At 50.9% G+C, this 13,182-nt stretch overlaps 4 protein-coding genes across 4 annotated transcripts; 2 read left to right on the forward strand and 2 right to left on the reverse strand.

Moving 5' to 3' along the window:
- Positions 1 to 320: 320 nt before the first annotated feature.
- On the reverse strand, positions 321 to 1,326 carry N7447_003289 (40S ribosomal protein uS7; the record flags this gene model as incomplete). The annotated part of the gene is made up of 4 exons (XM_057227564.1): positions 321 to 523; positions 580 to 694; positions 753 to 936; positions 1,193 to 1,326. 4 exons carry the CDS (start codon positions 1,324 to 1,326, stop codon positions 321 to 323), a joined length of 636 nt encoding a protein of 211 aa, XP_057086905.1.
- Positions 1,327 to 2,176: 850 nt separating this feature from the next.
- Positions 2,177 to 8,218, forward strand: N7447_003290 (putative AMP binding domain protein; the record flags this gene model as incomplete). Its single annotated transcript, XM_057227565.1, has 6 exons — positions 2,177 to 2,236; positions 2,293 to 2,315; positions 2,446 to 6,296; positions 6,346 to 6,555; positions 6,608 to 7,211; positions 7,270 to 8,218. The coding sequence occupies 6 exons, from the start codon at positions 2,177 to 2,179 to the stop codon at positions 8,216 to 8,218; spliced, it is 5,697 nt and encodes a 1,898-aa protein (XP_057086906.1).
- Positions 8,219 to 8,753: 535 nt separating this feature from the next.
- On the forward strand, positions 8,754 to 10,699 carry N7447_003291 (sulfatase family protein; the record flags this gene model as incomplete). The annotated part of the gene is made up of 5 exons (XM_057227566.1): positions 8,754 to 8,879; positions 8,940 to 9,789; positions 9,853 to 10,070; positions 10,123 to 10,284; positions 10,340 to 10,699. The coding sequence occupies 5 exons, from the start codon at positions 8,754 to 8,756 to the stop codon at positions 10,697 to 10,699; spliced, it is 1,716 nt and encodes a 571-aa protein (XP_057086907.1).
- Positions 10,700 to 10,849: 150 nt separating this feature from the next.
- N7447_003292 (2-isopropylmalate synthase) lies at positions 10,850 to 12,993 on the reverse strand (the record flags this gene model as incomplete). Its single annotated transcript, XM_057227567.1, has 5 exons — positions 10,850 to 11,029; positions 11,081 to 11,786; positions 11,848 to 12,722; positions 12,780 to 12,924; positions 12,986 to 12,993. 5 exons carry the CDS (start codon positions 12,991 to 12,993, stop codon positions 10,850 to 10,852), a joined length of 1,914 nt encoding a protein of 637 aa, XP_057086908.1.
- Positions 12,994 to 13,182: the final 189 nt, after the last annotated feature.

Genomic DNA, 13,182 nt, shown 5'->3' on the forward strand with positions numbered 1-13,182 from the left:
GACATTTTTGTAAGACATTTGAATCATGTATATTATTCTACAATCTATATTGCGAGATTCATTCAAAAACGCGAATAAAAGAAATTTTTTCTTTTTAGGAAATAGGTCTTTACGACCCAAGGTCTTCATGATCGCATCACAACTACAAAGAAAGCCGTCCGAATGCGTTCCCTTTTAAGATCGTGCTTCCTCCTTGACTGTATCACATTATGTACAGCCTTGCAGATGCATGCGAATCCACTGAATCCCGGTTAAAACCCCGTCCACTCCAGTATACGCAAACAGAGGACCAAACGGAGAACAAATCCAACACAACCCCTTTACCGGTTGCTCTTGGCAACACGCTCGAGCTCGTCCTTCTTCTTGATGGCGTAGGAGTTGGAAGAACCCTTGGCGGCGTTGATCAGCTCCTCAGCAAGGCACTCAGCAATGCTCTTGATGTTGCGGAAAGAGGCCTCGCGGGCACCGATGGTGAGCAGAGAGATAGACTGGTTCACGCGACGGAGGGGAGACACATCGACGGCTAGAAGGGGAATTAGTATTTGATAACAGTGGCGAGATATAAGACTTTTCACATACCCTGGCGACGGACGGTACCCTGGGAACCGATACGGGTGGAGTCCTCACGAGGACCGCAGTTGACAATAGCGTCAACGGCGACCTGGAGAGGGTTCTGGTCGGTCATGATGTGGACCTGTAAAATGGATATTAGCGCCTGAGTTGGATGGTTGAATCGGTTGGGTGGCACAAACGATCTCGAAAGCGTGAGCGACGATGCGCACAGCGAGGAGCTTCTTTCCGTTGTTGCGGCCGTTCATCATGAGGGAGTTGGTGAGACGCTCGATGATGGGGCACTGAGCCTTGCGGAAACGCTTGGCGGCATAGCGACCGGCAGAGTGGGAGAGGTAGACGGGGGAGCGGATCTGGATGTAGTCGCTGTGATGGCGGGTCAGCACCTCTGTAAACCTGATAGTCGCGCAATTGCCGGTCCTCATGTGCGCTGTTGATTTCCTGATGTGTGCGAAGAGAAAACCAGTCCCATGGCGTGTTGTGTTTTCCTCCGATACAGAATTTCGAGATCCCCCCTTCAAGTTGTCGAAAAACTCTTGATATTCCACCAATTCAAATCATTTTTTTCTCGCACACAACAGGAATTCACTCGGCGCATAGAGGACCTGATAGAAAGACTCACGTCAGGGAAATGTCCCGGATCTCGACATCATCGTAGCTCCACTTGTTGAACAGCTTGATGCTGCCCTGCTCGGCCAGAACCTCCTTGGGCAGGACAGGGAAGGCGGCGACCTCGACGTCCCCGTTGTCGGACATGTTGACTGTGCGGGAGGGGTTCGTGGGAAAATGACCGGGTTGTCGTTTGGTGGTTGAACGTCGATGAGGTTCCGGTTATCCAAGAAAGAAATTGGTGTGCCTCGCTTAGGTTGTGCGGGGGTCATGTGATTAGGGTAGCCTGGGAGTGGAGATCACCTGATTTATGCCTTGGCTTTAAAATTCGCGCCTTGGTGCCTGAGGAATCAAACCTTCTAATGATCAGCACTGACACCGGGGAAAACCAATCCCAGCCTTATATTGATCACACTGATTTGGTGATTTCCACTGATTCTACTCTGGGCTTCCAATATTATTCTTAAAACTGTATAATTCAAGGCAAAATTCCCTCTCTGAATACACAAACCTAGTCACACATTGGTGTAAATTGTGTCTCATTCCCAGTAGTTCCGAGCCTGGACCGGGGACACGCGATACATCCAAGTCAGATGGTACCTGAAAAGCCACAATTTTCATCGGATCTCCATGCAATAGGCTTAATGGTATAGTGTAGAATGTTCCTTTCATTTTCTATATATAAGTGAGACAACCATACCCTCGAGGTATAGTATCATGTCTCACTCAAGGCCCTCGGCTCGCTTGACCGCCCTTGGCGGGTGACGTTGCGGTCTTGCGCAGAGAGACACGACCTCGGGACCGATTGACTATTCGACTTTACACGGTAAATACAAACTGCGGCTATCAGGGCTGCACTTGGCAAATCCGCCACCCCTCTATTGCGCCCTTGAGACGCTCATTGCGATGAGGTGTTCTTGACTCGCGTGTCCACCCAATCCCTTCCCCGCGCTTTTAATACGTTCCCCGAATTGAAGCTTTCCCACCCTCTGTCCAAATGGCGGAAGAGTCTCCAGAGATACAAGCCGCTTTGCGGCATCTAGATCGGGAATTAGAGGTATGTACACTCCCTGCAAGTGTTGTATCCTTTTGCTCATGCATGATCCATGACAGGAGGGCGATATCACCGAGAAAGGGTAAGCGATTTAGACATACCATCCCTGAGCACAAAGCAGTCACACGCCAGTTGTTCCGTGTCATAGATATGGTTCCTCCGACGGACCTTTTCTGGACAAGCAGACGCATAGGAGAACTAACAGCAACAAGATACCAGAAGCGACGTACGGTCCTGCTCTCGCAATATTTCGGCCCCAACAAGCCCCTTGAGATCAATCCACAGGCCGGCCTTGGCTACGATGCAACCCCAACGAGCCCTGGAAGGGCCCCGCCAGCCATTTTGAGCGTTCGCCCACCAACTGCCGAATCTTCCCTGCCACACATCGCTTCCCCCACTTACGCAGGAAGTTACAATGGCTCACAGGCCAGCGGAGGCGTCGGATACAATCAAGGTGCTGGTATACATACACAGGATCAGTCACAGGCATCACTAGGCTCTCATGGCAGAGAAAGCATGCTCCAGGTCCATGATCGCGCGCCTTCTGGGAGCTCCTACGACTCCCTATTCCTCCCTAGACCCCCGATCCCAGGGCCGCAAGGCCAGGATGGCTCCAGAACTGCAACTTTAATGAGTCAGAACTACGCTTTCAATCCGAATTCCCAACCCGAGTATATGTCTCAGCCCGAGTATGCCCAGGAGTACACTCAGGAATACGTCCCCGCCGAACATGCTCAATCTGAGTACGTGGACGACAGTGTGACATATTACGATCAGCCATCTGGAGCACCCACACGACAGTCCACAATGCTCGATTCCCAACAAGGTTACTTTTCCGACTTTGCGGGGCAACAGCATGATGATTATAGGGATAGCTATGGAGGTGGCTTCCACAGGTATTCTCAGTCCGGGGAAGCCTTTTCGCCAACAGCAAACATGGCTCCGCCATTGATGCCCGCCGCGGGGGAACTTCAGCATGGACCGGCTATTGAGCATTTACATCCCCTCGAACCTCGGGAGATTCCTTTCGCATTGAACGATCCGCACGACAAAAATATTCCCATGTCTAACTTTGACAACCTTCCCACGGTCTTACGGCATCGTGCTCGAGCTCACCCCAAGCAAGCAGCATATTGGGTGTTGGATGCAAAGGGTAAAGAGGTTGCATCGATAACGTGGGAAAAGTTGTCTAGCCGCGCAGAGAAAGTTGCTCAAGTCATCCGTGATAAGAGTAATCTATACCGTGGTGATCGCGTCGCTCTCATCTACCGCGAGGCCGAGATTATCGAGTTCGCTGTCGCGCTGTTGGGATGCTTTATTGCAGGAGTTGTCGCCGTGCCTATCAACAGTCTGGATGACTATACAAGTCTAAATCTCGTGCTTACCTCGACCCAAGCTCATCTAGCTTTGACAACTGAGAACAATTTAAAGAACTTCCAACGTGACATCACAGCACAAAAGCTCAGTTGGCCACGAGGGGTTGAGTGGTGGAAGACGAATGAGTTCGGCAGTTTCCATCCAAAGAAGAAGGACGATACGCCTCCGCTGCAGGTCCCTGATCTAGCCTATATTGAGTTTGCGAAGGCCCCGACGGGTGATATGCGTGGTGTTGTGATGAGCCACCGGACTATCATGCACCAGATGGCATGCCTGAGTGCGATCATTTCTACGGTTCCTACCGAATCAAGCGCCAGGCAGTATGGCACTAAGGGAGAGACTATTATCAGTTACCTTGATCCAAGACAAGGAATTGGTATGATCATAGCCATTCTCCTCACCGTTTACGGTGGCCACACAACCGTTTGGCACGAGGACCGAGCGGTAGAAACACCTGGCTTATATGCTCATCTCATCACTAAGTACAAGGCATCAGTCATGGCAACCGATTACTCGGGCTTGAAGATCGCCACCTACAACTACCAGCAAGATCCGATGTCGACAAGACATTTCAAGAAGAACTCAGAGCCTAATTTCAGCAGTGTTAAACTCTGTCTCATTGATACCCTTACTCTCGACCCTGAGTTCCATGAAATCCTGGCAGACAGATGGCTTCGTCCAATGAGGAACCCAAGGGCTAGAGAAATTGTGGCTCCAATGCTCTGCTTGCCAGAACATGGAGGTATGGTCATTAGTATGCGTGATTGGCTCGGAGGTGAAGAGCGAATGGGATGTGCCTTGACCCATGAAATGGACCCAGCTAGCCGTGACGATTCTAAGAAAGAAGACGAGAGCCTTACCAAGTCCGAGACTAAAACTGGCTTCGGCAGCAGTCTTCTGGGTGGTGGATCACGAGTTTCTACGATCAAGCAGAGCCCCAAGAACGAGCTCAGTGAAGTCCTTTTAGACAAAGAAGCCCTGAAGAGCAATGAAGTGGTTGTGCTGGCCATGGGCGAGGACGCACGAAAGTACGCCAGCAGTATGCCGCATGCTGTACGCGTTGGCGCTTTCGGCTACCCAATTCCCGACGCAACTCTCGCCGTCGTTGATCCGGAGACCAATCTCCTTTGTACGCCAAATGTTGTTGGAGAGATTTGGGTTGATTCACCCTCTCTTTCTGGTGGCTTCTGGGCATTGCCGAAACACACAGAGGCCATATTCCATGCTCGACCCTACAAATTCGAAGAGCCTAACCCGACCCCGATACTTGTGGAACCTGAATTTTTGCGCACTGGTCTGCTCGGATGTGTGATTGAGGGTAGAATTTTCGTACTTGGTCTCTACGAGGATCGTCTCCGCCAGAAGGTCGAGTGGGTTGAGCACGGCCAAGAGATTGTCGAACATCGATACTTCTTTGTTCAGCATTTAACTGTTAGCATTCTTAAGAAGGTGCCGAAAATTCATGATTGCACTGCGTTTGATGTGTTTGTCAATGAAGAACATCTTCCGGTTATTGTTTTGGAGTCCTACTCGGCCTCGACGGCGCCAACAGCTTCTGGTGGCCCACCGAGACAGCTCGACTCGGTCCTCCTTGATTCACTCGCTGACAGGTGTATGGAGGTATTGTACCAAGAGCATCATCTGCGGGTGTACTGTGTTCTACTTACAGCTCCGAACTCTCTGCCGCGTGTCACGAAGAACGGCAGACAAGAGGTTGGTAACATGCTCTGTCGCAAAGATTTCGAGTCCGGTATGCTGCAAGCCGTTCATGTCAAATTTGGAGTCGAACGATCAGTGATGAATCTTCCCGTCGGCGTTGATCCCGAGGGTGGGATCTGGTCCCCTACTGCTCTGGCATCAAGACAAGACATGCTTTCCTACCAGGAAAAGCAATACTCAGGTGTGGATTATCGCGATGTGGTGATGGATGACCGCACTTCCACCCCATTGAACAACTTCAACACAATTGTCGACCTTCTTCAATGGCGAGTCTCCCGCCAAGCCGAAGAACTGGCGTACTGCTCTATCGATGGCCGCGGAAAGGAAGGAAAGGGCGTCACTTGGAAGAAGTTTGACCTGAAGGTCTCTGCAGTGGCGACTTACCTCAAGAACAAGGTGAAGGTACGACCAGGAGATCATCTCGTGTTGATGTACACCCACTCGGAGGAGTACGTCTATGCCGTTCACGCTTGTCTGTGCTTGGGCGCCGTTGTCATCCCGATGGCACCTATCGATCAAAATCGTCTTTCAGAGGATGCCCCTGCATTCTTGCACATCATCAGCGACTTCAACATCAAGGCCATCATTGTCAATACCGAGGTCGACCATGTCATGAGGCAAAAGCTTGTGTCACAGCATATCAAGCAGTCCGCCCAAGTTCTTCGCATTGGTGTTCCCGCTATCTACAATACCACAAAGCCCTCGAAGCAGTCGCACGGATGTCGCGAGCTCGGCTACACTATGAAGGATACTTGGCTCCAGGGCAACCTGCCCGCTCTAGTCTGGACTTATTGGACCCCAGATCAGCGAAGAATTTCGGTCAACATTTCCCATGAAACCATCATGGGCATGTGTAAAGTTCAAAAAGAAACCTGCCAAATGACAAGCTCGAGGCCAGTGCTTGGAAGTGTCCGAAGTACCCTGGGTCTCGGATTCCTCCACACCTGCCTGATGGGCATTTTCGTCGGTAAGTTTGCTGGTTTCTATGAATGTTTCCACTCTAACCTGTTATTCAGGTGCGCCCACATATCTTGTTTCGCCAGTCGACTTCGCTCAAAATCCAATGACTCTCTTCGTAACACTTGCTCGGTACAAGATCAAGGACACTTACGCCACCAGCCAGATGCTGGACTATGCGATGAGTGCTATGGCTGGAAAAGGCTTCCAGCTTCAAGAACTGAAGAACCTCATGATTTCCGCAGAGGGCCGACCTAGAACGGATCTCTGTACGTGTCATCGCCGTCACGGCCAGGAAGAGAAGCTAATCCGATTACACAGATGGAAAGGTCCGCCTACATTTTGCCAACGCCAGCTTGGACCGTACCTCGATCAACGTCATTTACTCGCACGTTCTCAACCCGATGGTTACCACAAGATCATACATGTGCATTGAGCCGATCGAGCTATGGCTCGACTTGCGAAGCCTCCGTCAAGGTCTTATTTACCCCGTGGACCCTGATGCCGACCCTACTGCGCTTTTGCTGCAGGATTCGGGCATGGTACCAGTCAACACACAGATTGCGATCGTGAACCCCGAAACCTGCACTCTTGCGCACGTTGGAGAGTACGGTGAGATCTGGGTCCAGTCCGACGCCTGCGCTCAGGGATTCTACAAATCAAAGCAAGACTTTGATGCCGAGCGTTTGAATGGTAGAGTCGCAGACGGCGATCCCAGCGTACCTTATGTCCGTACTGGTGATCTCGGTTTCCTTCACACCGTTACTCGGCCAATCGGTCCTGGTGGTCAACCAGTTGATATGCAAGTACTATTCCTCCTTGGTAGCATCGGCGAGACTTTCGAGGTCAACGGACTCAACCACTTCCCTATGGACATTGAGAACTCCGTAGAGAGTTGCCACCGCAACATCGTGAATGGAGGATGGTAAGTCCATAACATTCTACTCAGTCTAGACTTAGAGAGGCTAACATGACATGTTCAGTGCTATCTTCCAAGCCGGTGGCTTGGTTGTTGTCGTTGTTGAGGTTACTCGAAAGGCCTATCTAGCCGCCCTTGTCCCCGTGATTGTTGATGCTATCCTCATGGAGCACCAGGTTGTTGTGGATATTGTCGCATTCGTCTCCCACGGCGACTTCCCCCGCTCTCGTCTGGGCGAGAAGCAGCGTGGAAAGGTTCTCGCCTCATGGGTGACCCGGAAGCTGCGAACCATTGCTCAGTTCAGCATTCGCGACCTGGAGGGTGACAGCCCATTTGCAGACATGCCTCAGCATCGTATGAGCAGAGTTTCCAAGCCTGGAAGCACCATGGGCGCCAGCACCCGACAGTCTACAATGAATCCGGACATCGACGCAGGTGTCCCTCGCTCTCCAGCTGGGGTGACGCCGGATGAGGCCGGTCATTCTGCCGGTAGTTATCACACCGACAGAGCTGGATCTATGCCGCATGAACTGGAGAGTGCCACTGATAATAGTGTTGCGGCCACTCCTGTTCCGAAGCCCAGCCCCGCTGTGCCTCATATCAAGGAGCCACAATCTGCCACAATCGTTACTGAGTATGACGATCAGCACTACGACACATTGAATTCCACGGCGGGTGCCTCCAACGCGGACCGTGATTTCCGGTTCAGCTTTGATATGGCCGACAACCCCGTCCAGTCTCAATCGTATGGATATCCTGGCGGTGAACAGCCCTCGGCGGGACAAGAGTCGCTTCCTAACCAACAGGGATGGGACCACAACAGTCAGCCTGTTGGCACAGCCCATGCTAACCCACCCCGTCCAAGCACACAGGACAGTGGGACGATCGACGATTGGCCCCAAGAAGCTCTCATGTACCAGTCGGCACTAGGTGCAGAAGACGGGCATGACTTCCACCGTACGGGCAGCAACAATGCACCCAATCAGCAACTGCGAGGCTTAAACTTGGATTAAGTGCATACATTGTACAGATTTGAAATGATTTGCCAGAGAAACTAACTGGGACGTGTTTGCTTGTTCAGATGATTTTTCTCAGCATTGCGTCTCCTTTATCCGGTTTACCCCCAATACCTCTATGTTTTCGATTTGTACATACCCAGTATATCTTTTTTTTTGTTCTAATGTAGATAAATTTGATTTGCAAATATGTTTTTATTTCCATTATACGCCGTGAATAAACCGACCCACCCTAGCACCATCGATGTCCACAAGCTCGCAATCGCCGATCTATTTTATACTCCACGTCTGTTGTATATTGATTGACTTCCCCCATAATTTCCAACCTATCACCGATATGCCGATCATGTACGTTGTACACGCATACGTTATGTACATAGTATACTCGGATGATCGCTGGCTATGTGCAATTCCATGGAGAAATCACACAACAGCTCTTTTGTCACTTGCCATGACGCTGGGTTGGAGAAGCTGAAGACCTCAAGGTATATAGCTTCGGGTCTCAACTTCAACAAATAGCATCACTTTCGCCATGCACTTACTGAGTTTGCTACTATTGACGACTTTGGCTGTTGCCAAGCAGCCTAATATTCTCTTCATTTTAACAGATGATCAGGGTAAATATGTGGGTGGTTTAGAACACATGCCCAAGCTGCAGGTGAGTCTATTCCCATTCTATCCAAGCCCTACTTGCGCCACCTCAATCTAACACTCCAAGGAAACCCTCGTTCAACAAGGAACAAGCTACTCTAAACACTTCTGCTCAATCGCACTATGCTGTCCCTCCCGAGCCAACCTCTGGACCGGCCGCATGCCGCACAACACCAACGTAACAGATGTCGGCCTTCCCTACGGCGGCTATCCAAAAGTCGTCTCAGCCGGATGGAACGATAACTACCTCCCACTCTGGATGCAAGAAGCAGGCTACAACACATACTACGTGGGCAAGATGTGGAACGCCCACACAGAAGACAACTACAACGATCCCTACGTGCGAGGATTCAACGGCTCCGACTTCCTCCTAGATCCATACACGTATCGATACTGGTACGCGCGGATGACGCGCAACGGGGCAGTGCCGGTCAAGTACGACGGGAAGTACTCGACGGACGTGATCGGAGAAAAAGCAGAAGATTTCATCGACGAGGCAGTTAAACACGAACAGCCGTGGATGCTGACAGTTGCACCAAACGCGCCGCACTCGAATGGGTCTCATGATTCTTCACGGAACGCGAACTGGTTCGGTGAGCCGGAGTTTGCGCCGCGACATGCGGATTTGTTTAAGGATATGCGGGCGCCGCGTGATGAGAGCTTTAATACGCTGATTGAGGATGCAGTTAGCTGGGTGCAGAATGTGCCCGAGTTGAATCAGACGCATATTGATTATATTGATGAGTTCCAACGGTGTCGGCTGCGGGCTTTGCGGGCTGTTGATGAGATGATTGGGAAGCTGGTTGAGAAGTTGGAGAAAGTTGGAGAATTGGATAATACTTATATCTTCTTTTCGACAGATAATGGGTATCATCTGGGTCAGCATCGGATGCAGCCTGGCAAGAACTGTGGTTATGGTGAGTTGATCTTGATTGCTCGGGTATACTTAGGGTTGTGTTCATATATGCTAACTCTGATAGAAACCGATATCAACATCCCTCTCATCATCCGAGGCCCTGGTATCGATAAGAATCAGACTCTGGATACTATCACTTCTCATACGGATCTAGCTCCTACTTTCTTAAATATAGCAGGGGCGACTCGAGATGGATTGGATGGCAAGAAGATTCCTACTACCATTGCCGCCAGCACGGCGGACAATAGGACCGAGCATGTTGCCATTGAGTACTGGGGACTGGTGAGTAATTCACGTAGAGCATCTCAATATACTCAGCTCATAATGAACATAGGCTGTACCAGAAGGAATCTACGGGTATGCCAGCGACAAGCTCGGCCAAACACATAACAGCTACCAGAAAAACACATACAAGGGTATTCGACTAGTTGCCGATGACTATAGTCTATACTATGCAGTATGGTGCACAAACGAGAAGGAATTCTTCGATCTGAAGGTAGGCCAACCCCCTCTATCCTACAGTCTGTCCAAGCCCTGAACCCCTAAAACAGAGCGACCCCCATCAAACCGTGAACCTAGGAACGCACCCAGCCAAACACACCTACAGGATTGCAAATCGCGAGCTTCCACAAATAATAGCGAGGCTAGACGCATTGATGCTTGTGCTCAAATCTTGTGAAGGCGATGCATGTCGATACCCCTGGAAGCAGCTGCATCCAGCCGGCAAAGTGAACAGTCTTGCCGATGCGCTGGATTTCGGCTTCGATACCTTTTACGAGAATCAGCCGAAGGTTTCGTTCTCGTCTTGTCAGAGTGGGTATATTATTTCCGCGGAGGGGCCACAGAAGTTCAATGCCTATGAGGCCAATTCGAAGAGGGGATGGGGATTGGATGGGTTGTTTGGGTGGTGAGCTTCGATGTCTCTCATGAGTATATTCAGCCAAGTTGATGCTATATCTGAGAAGTAATGGTTGAAGAAAACATATTGATTCGAATTGATCATGGTATTCACATTATTGCTATCACTTTTAGACTTGTGCTTTTTTTAAAAAAAAATTTATTTACATATTTTCAGCCTTTCTCGTCAGCTGGTCGATGTTGACCTTGGGGCTCAGACCGCCGTTAGAATTGGCAGCCTCAGAACCAGACAGCTGCTCGAGAGCCTGGATGTCCTCGTTGGTGAGGGTGTTGGAGCGGATGGGACGGAAAGGAGCAGGAGAGCCGGCGCGGGAGGCGAGGAACTAAACGTATGTTAGTGGTGGAATGCAGAAAAATCAGTGACTAAATCTTACCGAACTGGCAGCGCTGAGCAGCGCAATCAGAGAGGCCTGGACCACATCCTGGTGGATACCAACACCCCACACCTGTTGATTGCTGCCGGCTGCTGTGCATTGGATGTATGTAGCAGCCTTGGTGTCACGACCGCGACCAATGGAGTGTTCCTTGTAGTCGCGGACGTCGAGATCGATACCGAGGGAGGAAAGCGCGGTGGCCAGAGAGGAGATAGCACCTGGGCCAACACCGGTAATGGCATGCTGAACGTTGTCGATCTCGATGATACCAGTGAAGCGACGCTTGAGGTTCTTGGTGTTGAGGGCCTTGCCGGGCTCGGGGGGAGCAGGGGACTGCGAACGGTCTGTTGTGATGCTGTAGTCGACAAGGTTGAAGCGGGGGTTGGACTTGAGGTGATAGGCCTCCTCAAAGAGGCTGACGATCTCGGTAGGCTTCAGCTCCCGGCTGACAGCCTCGGTCTTCACCTGCACGATCTTGCTGAACTCGACCTGCAGAGCGCGGGGGAGATCCAGCTCCAGGCTTCGCAGGATAATCCAGGCGGCACCACCCTTGCCACTCTGGGAGTTGACGCGGATAACTGCCTCGTAGGTACGGCCGATATCTTGAGGGTCAAGAGGCAGGTAGGGGACTTGCCATTCAGTTTCCTCGTCAGCACCACCGCCATCTTCGCGCAGCTTGAAGCCCTTTTTGATTGCATCTTGGTGACTGAATTTCAAAACAGGTTAGCAAAAGAAAATTTAATCCAGTTTGGAACAGGAAAACAAACCTTCCGGAGAAAGCGCACACCACGAGCTGACCACCATAGGGAGTACGCTCGTGGACGGGGATCTTGTTGCTCTCCTCTACCACCTTGATGACAGAGTTGATGTCGGAGAAGTCGACGCCTGGGGAGACACCTTGTGTGTACAGGTTCAGGGCGAGAGTGACCAGGTCCACGTTTCCGGTACGTTCGCCGTTGCCGAACAGAGTACCTTCTACACGCTGGGCACCAGCCATCTGTGCAAGTTCAGCTGCGGCAACAGCGCAACCACGATCGTTATGCGGGTGGACTGAAACAACGAACTTCTCGCGCTCAGTCATGTTTGTGCAGAAGTACTCAATCTGATCAGCAAAGACGTTGGGGGTGGCCATCTCTACCGTGGCGGGCAGGTTGAAGATGATGGGATTCTCCTCCGTCGGCCCCCAGGCAGCCTTGACAGCCTGGCAGACCTGCACAGCGAACTCGGGCTCGGTATCCGAGAAAGTCTCGGGAGAGAACTCAAATTGCCAATCTGTGCCAGCCTGAGAGGGGTCATCCTTGGTGATGGAGCGGGCGTATTTTGTGCATTTGACAGCCAGTTCCAGACTCTGTTGTTGGTCCATGTTGAAGATGATCCGACGGAAACAGGGGCTCGTTGCGAGGTAGATGTGGAGGATAGCCTTCTTGGCGCCCTTCAGGGAATCGACTGTGCGACGGATGAGATCCTCACGGCAGGGAGCGAGGACCTGCAGGGCGACATCATCAGGAGTGAGACCGGGCTCTTCGACCAGACGGCGGGTAAAGTCGAAATCCGTTTGGGATGCGGACGGGAATGACACTTCGATTTCCTTATAGCCGATCTCCACGAGCATCTTGAAGAAACGGTATTTTTGCTCGCCATCCTACAGGAAAAATCCAGTCAGTTTGAGAAACAGCATCGAACGGTCATCATACCATACCATTGGATCGGGTAGAGACTGGTTGCCATCACGCAGATCAGTTGCCAGCCAGCGAGGAGGCTTATCAATAACTTTGTCGGGCCATTGGCGGTTTGGCACGTTCAGCGGCTTATAAGCCTTATACTTTTTTGAGGGATCCTTGAGCCTTCAAAGAAATTAGTATGTAGAAACACCAAATTGGAGTCAAACAGTCATTTTCAACATACATCGGCATGGTGTTGGCGGGGTACCGCGGGGGGGCAAAAGTGGATAAGAGACGATAAAAGGGAGATTGACGGTATAGTTAAGCCAAGCAGGATCCAAATTGATTTGACTCAAAGCAAGAACTGGCTTTCAAAATATGGACACAGTGATTCCTTTATAGAAGAGAAAAGGAGACCAATGAAGAATGGGAAATATGCTG

This window comes from Penicillium robsamsonii (assembly GCF_028829455.1).
Source record: "Penicillium robsamsonii strain IBT 29466 chromosome Unknown utg000002l_segment0_segment0, whole genome shotgun sequence".
Taxonomy (NCBI): domain Eukaryota; kingdom Fungi; phylum Ascomycota; class Eurotiomycetes; order Eurotiales; family Aspergillaceae; genus Penicillium; species Penicillium robsamsonii.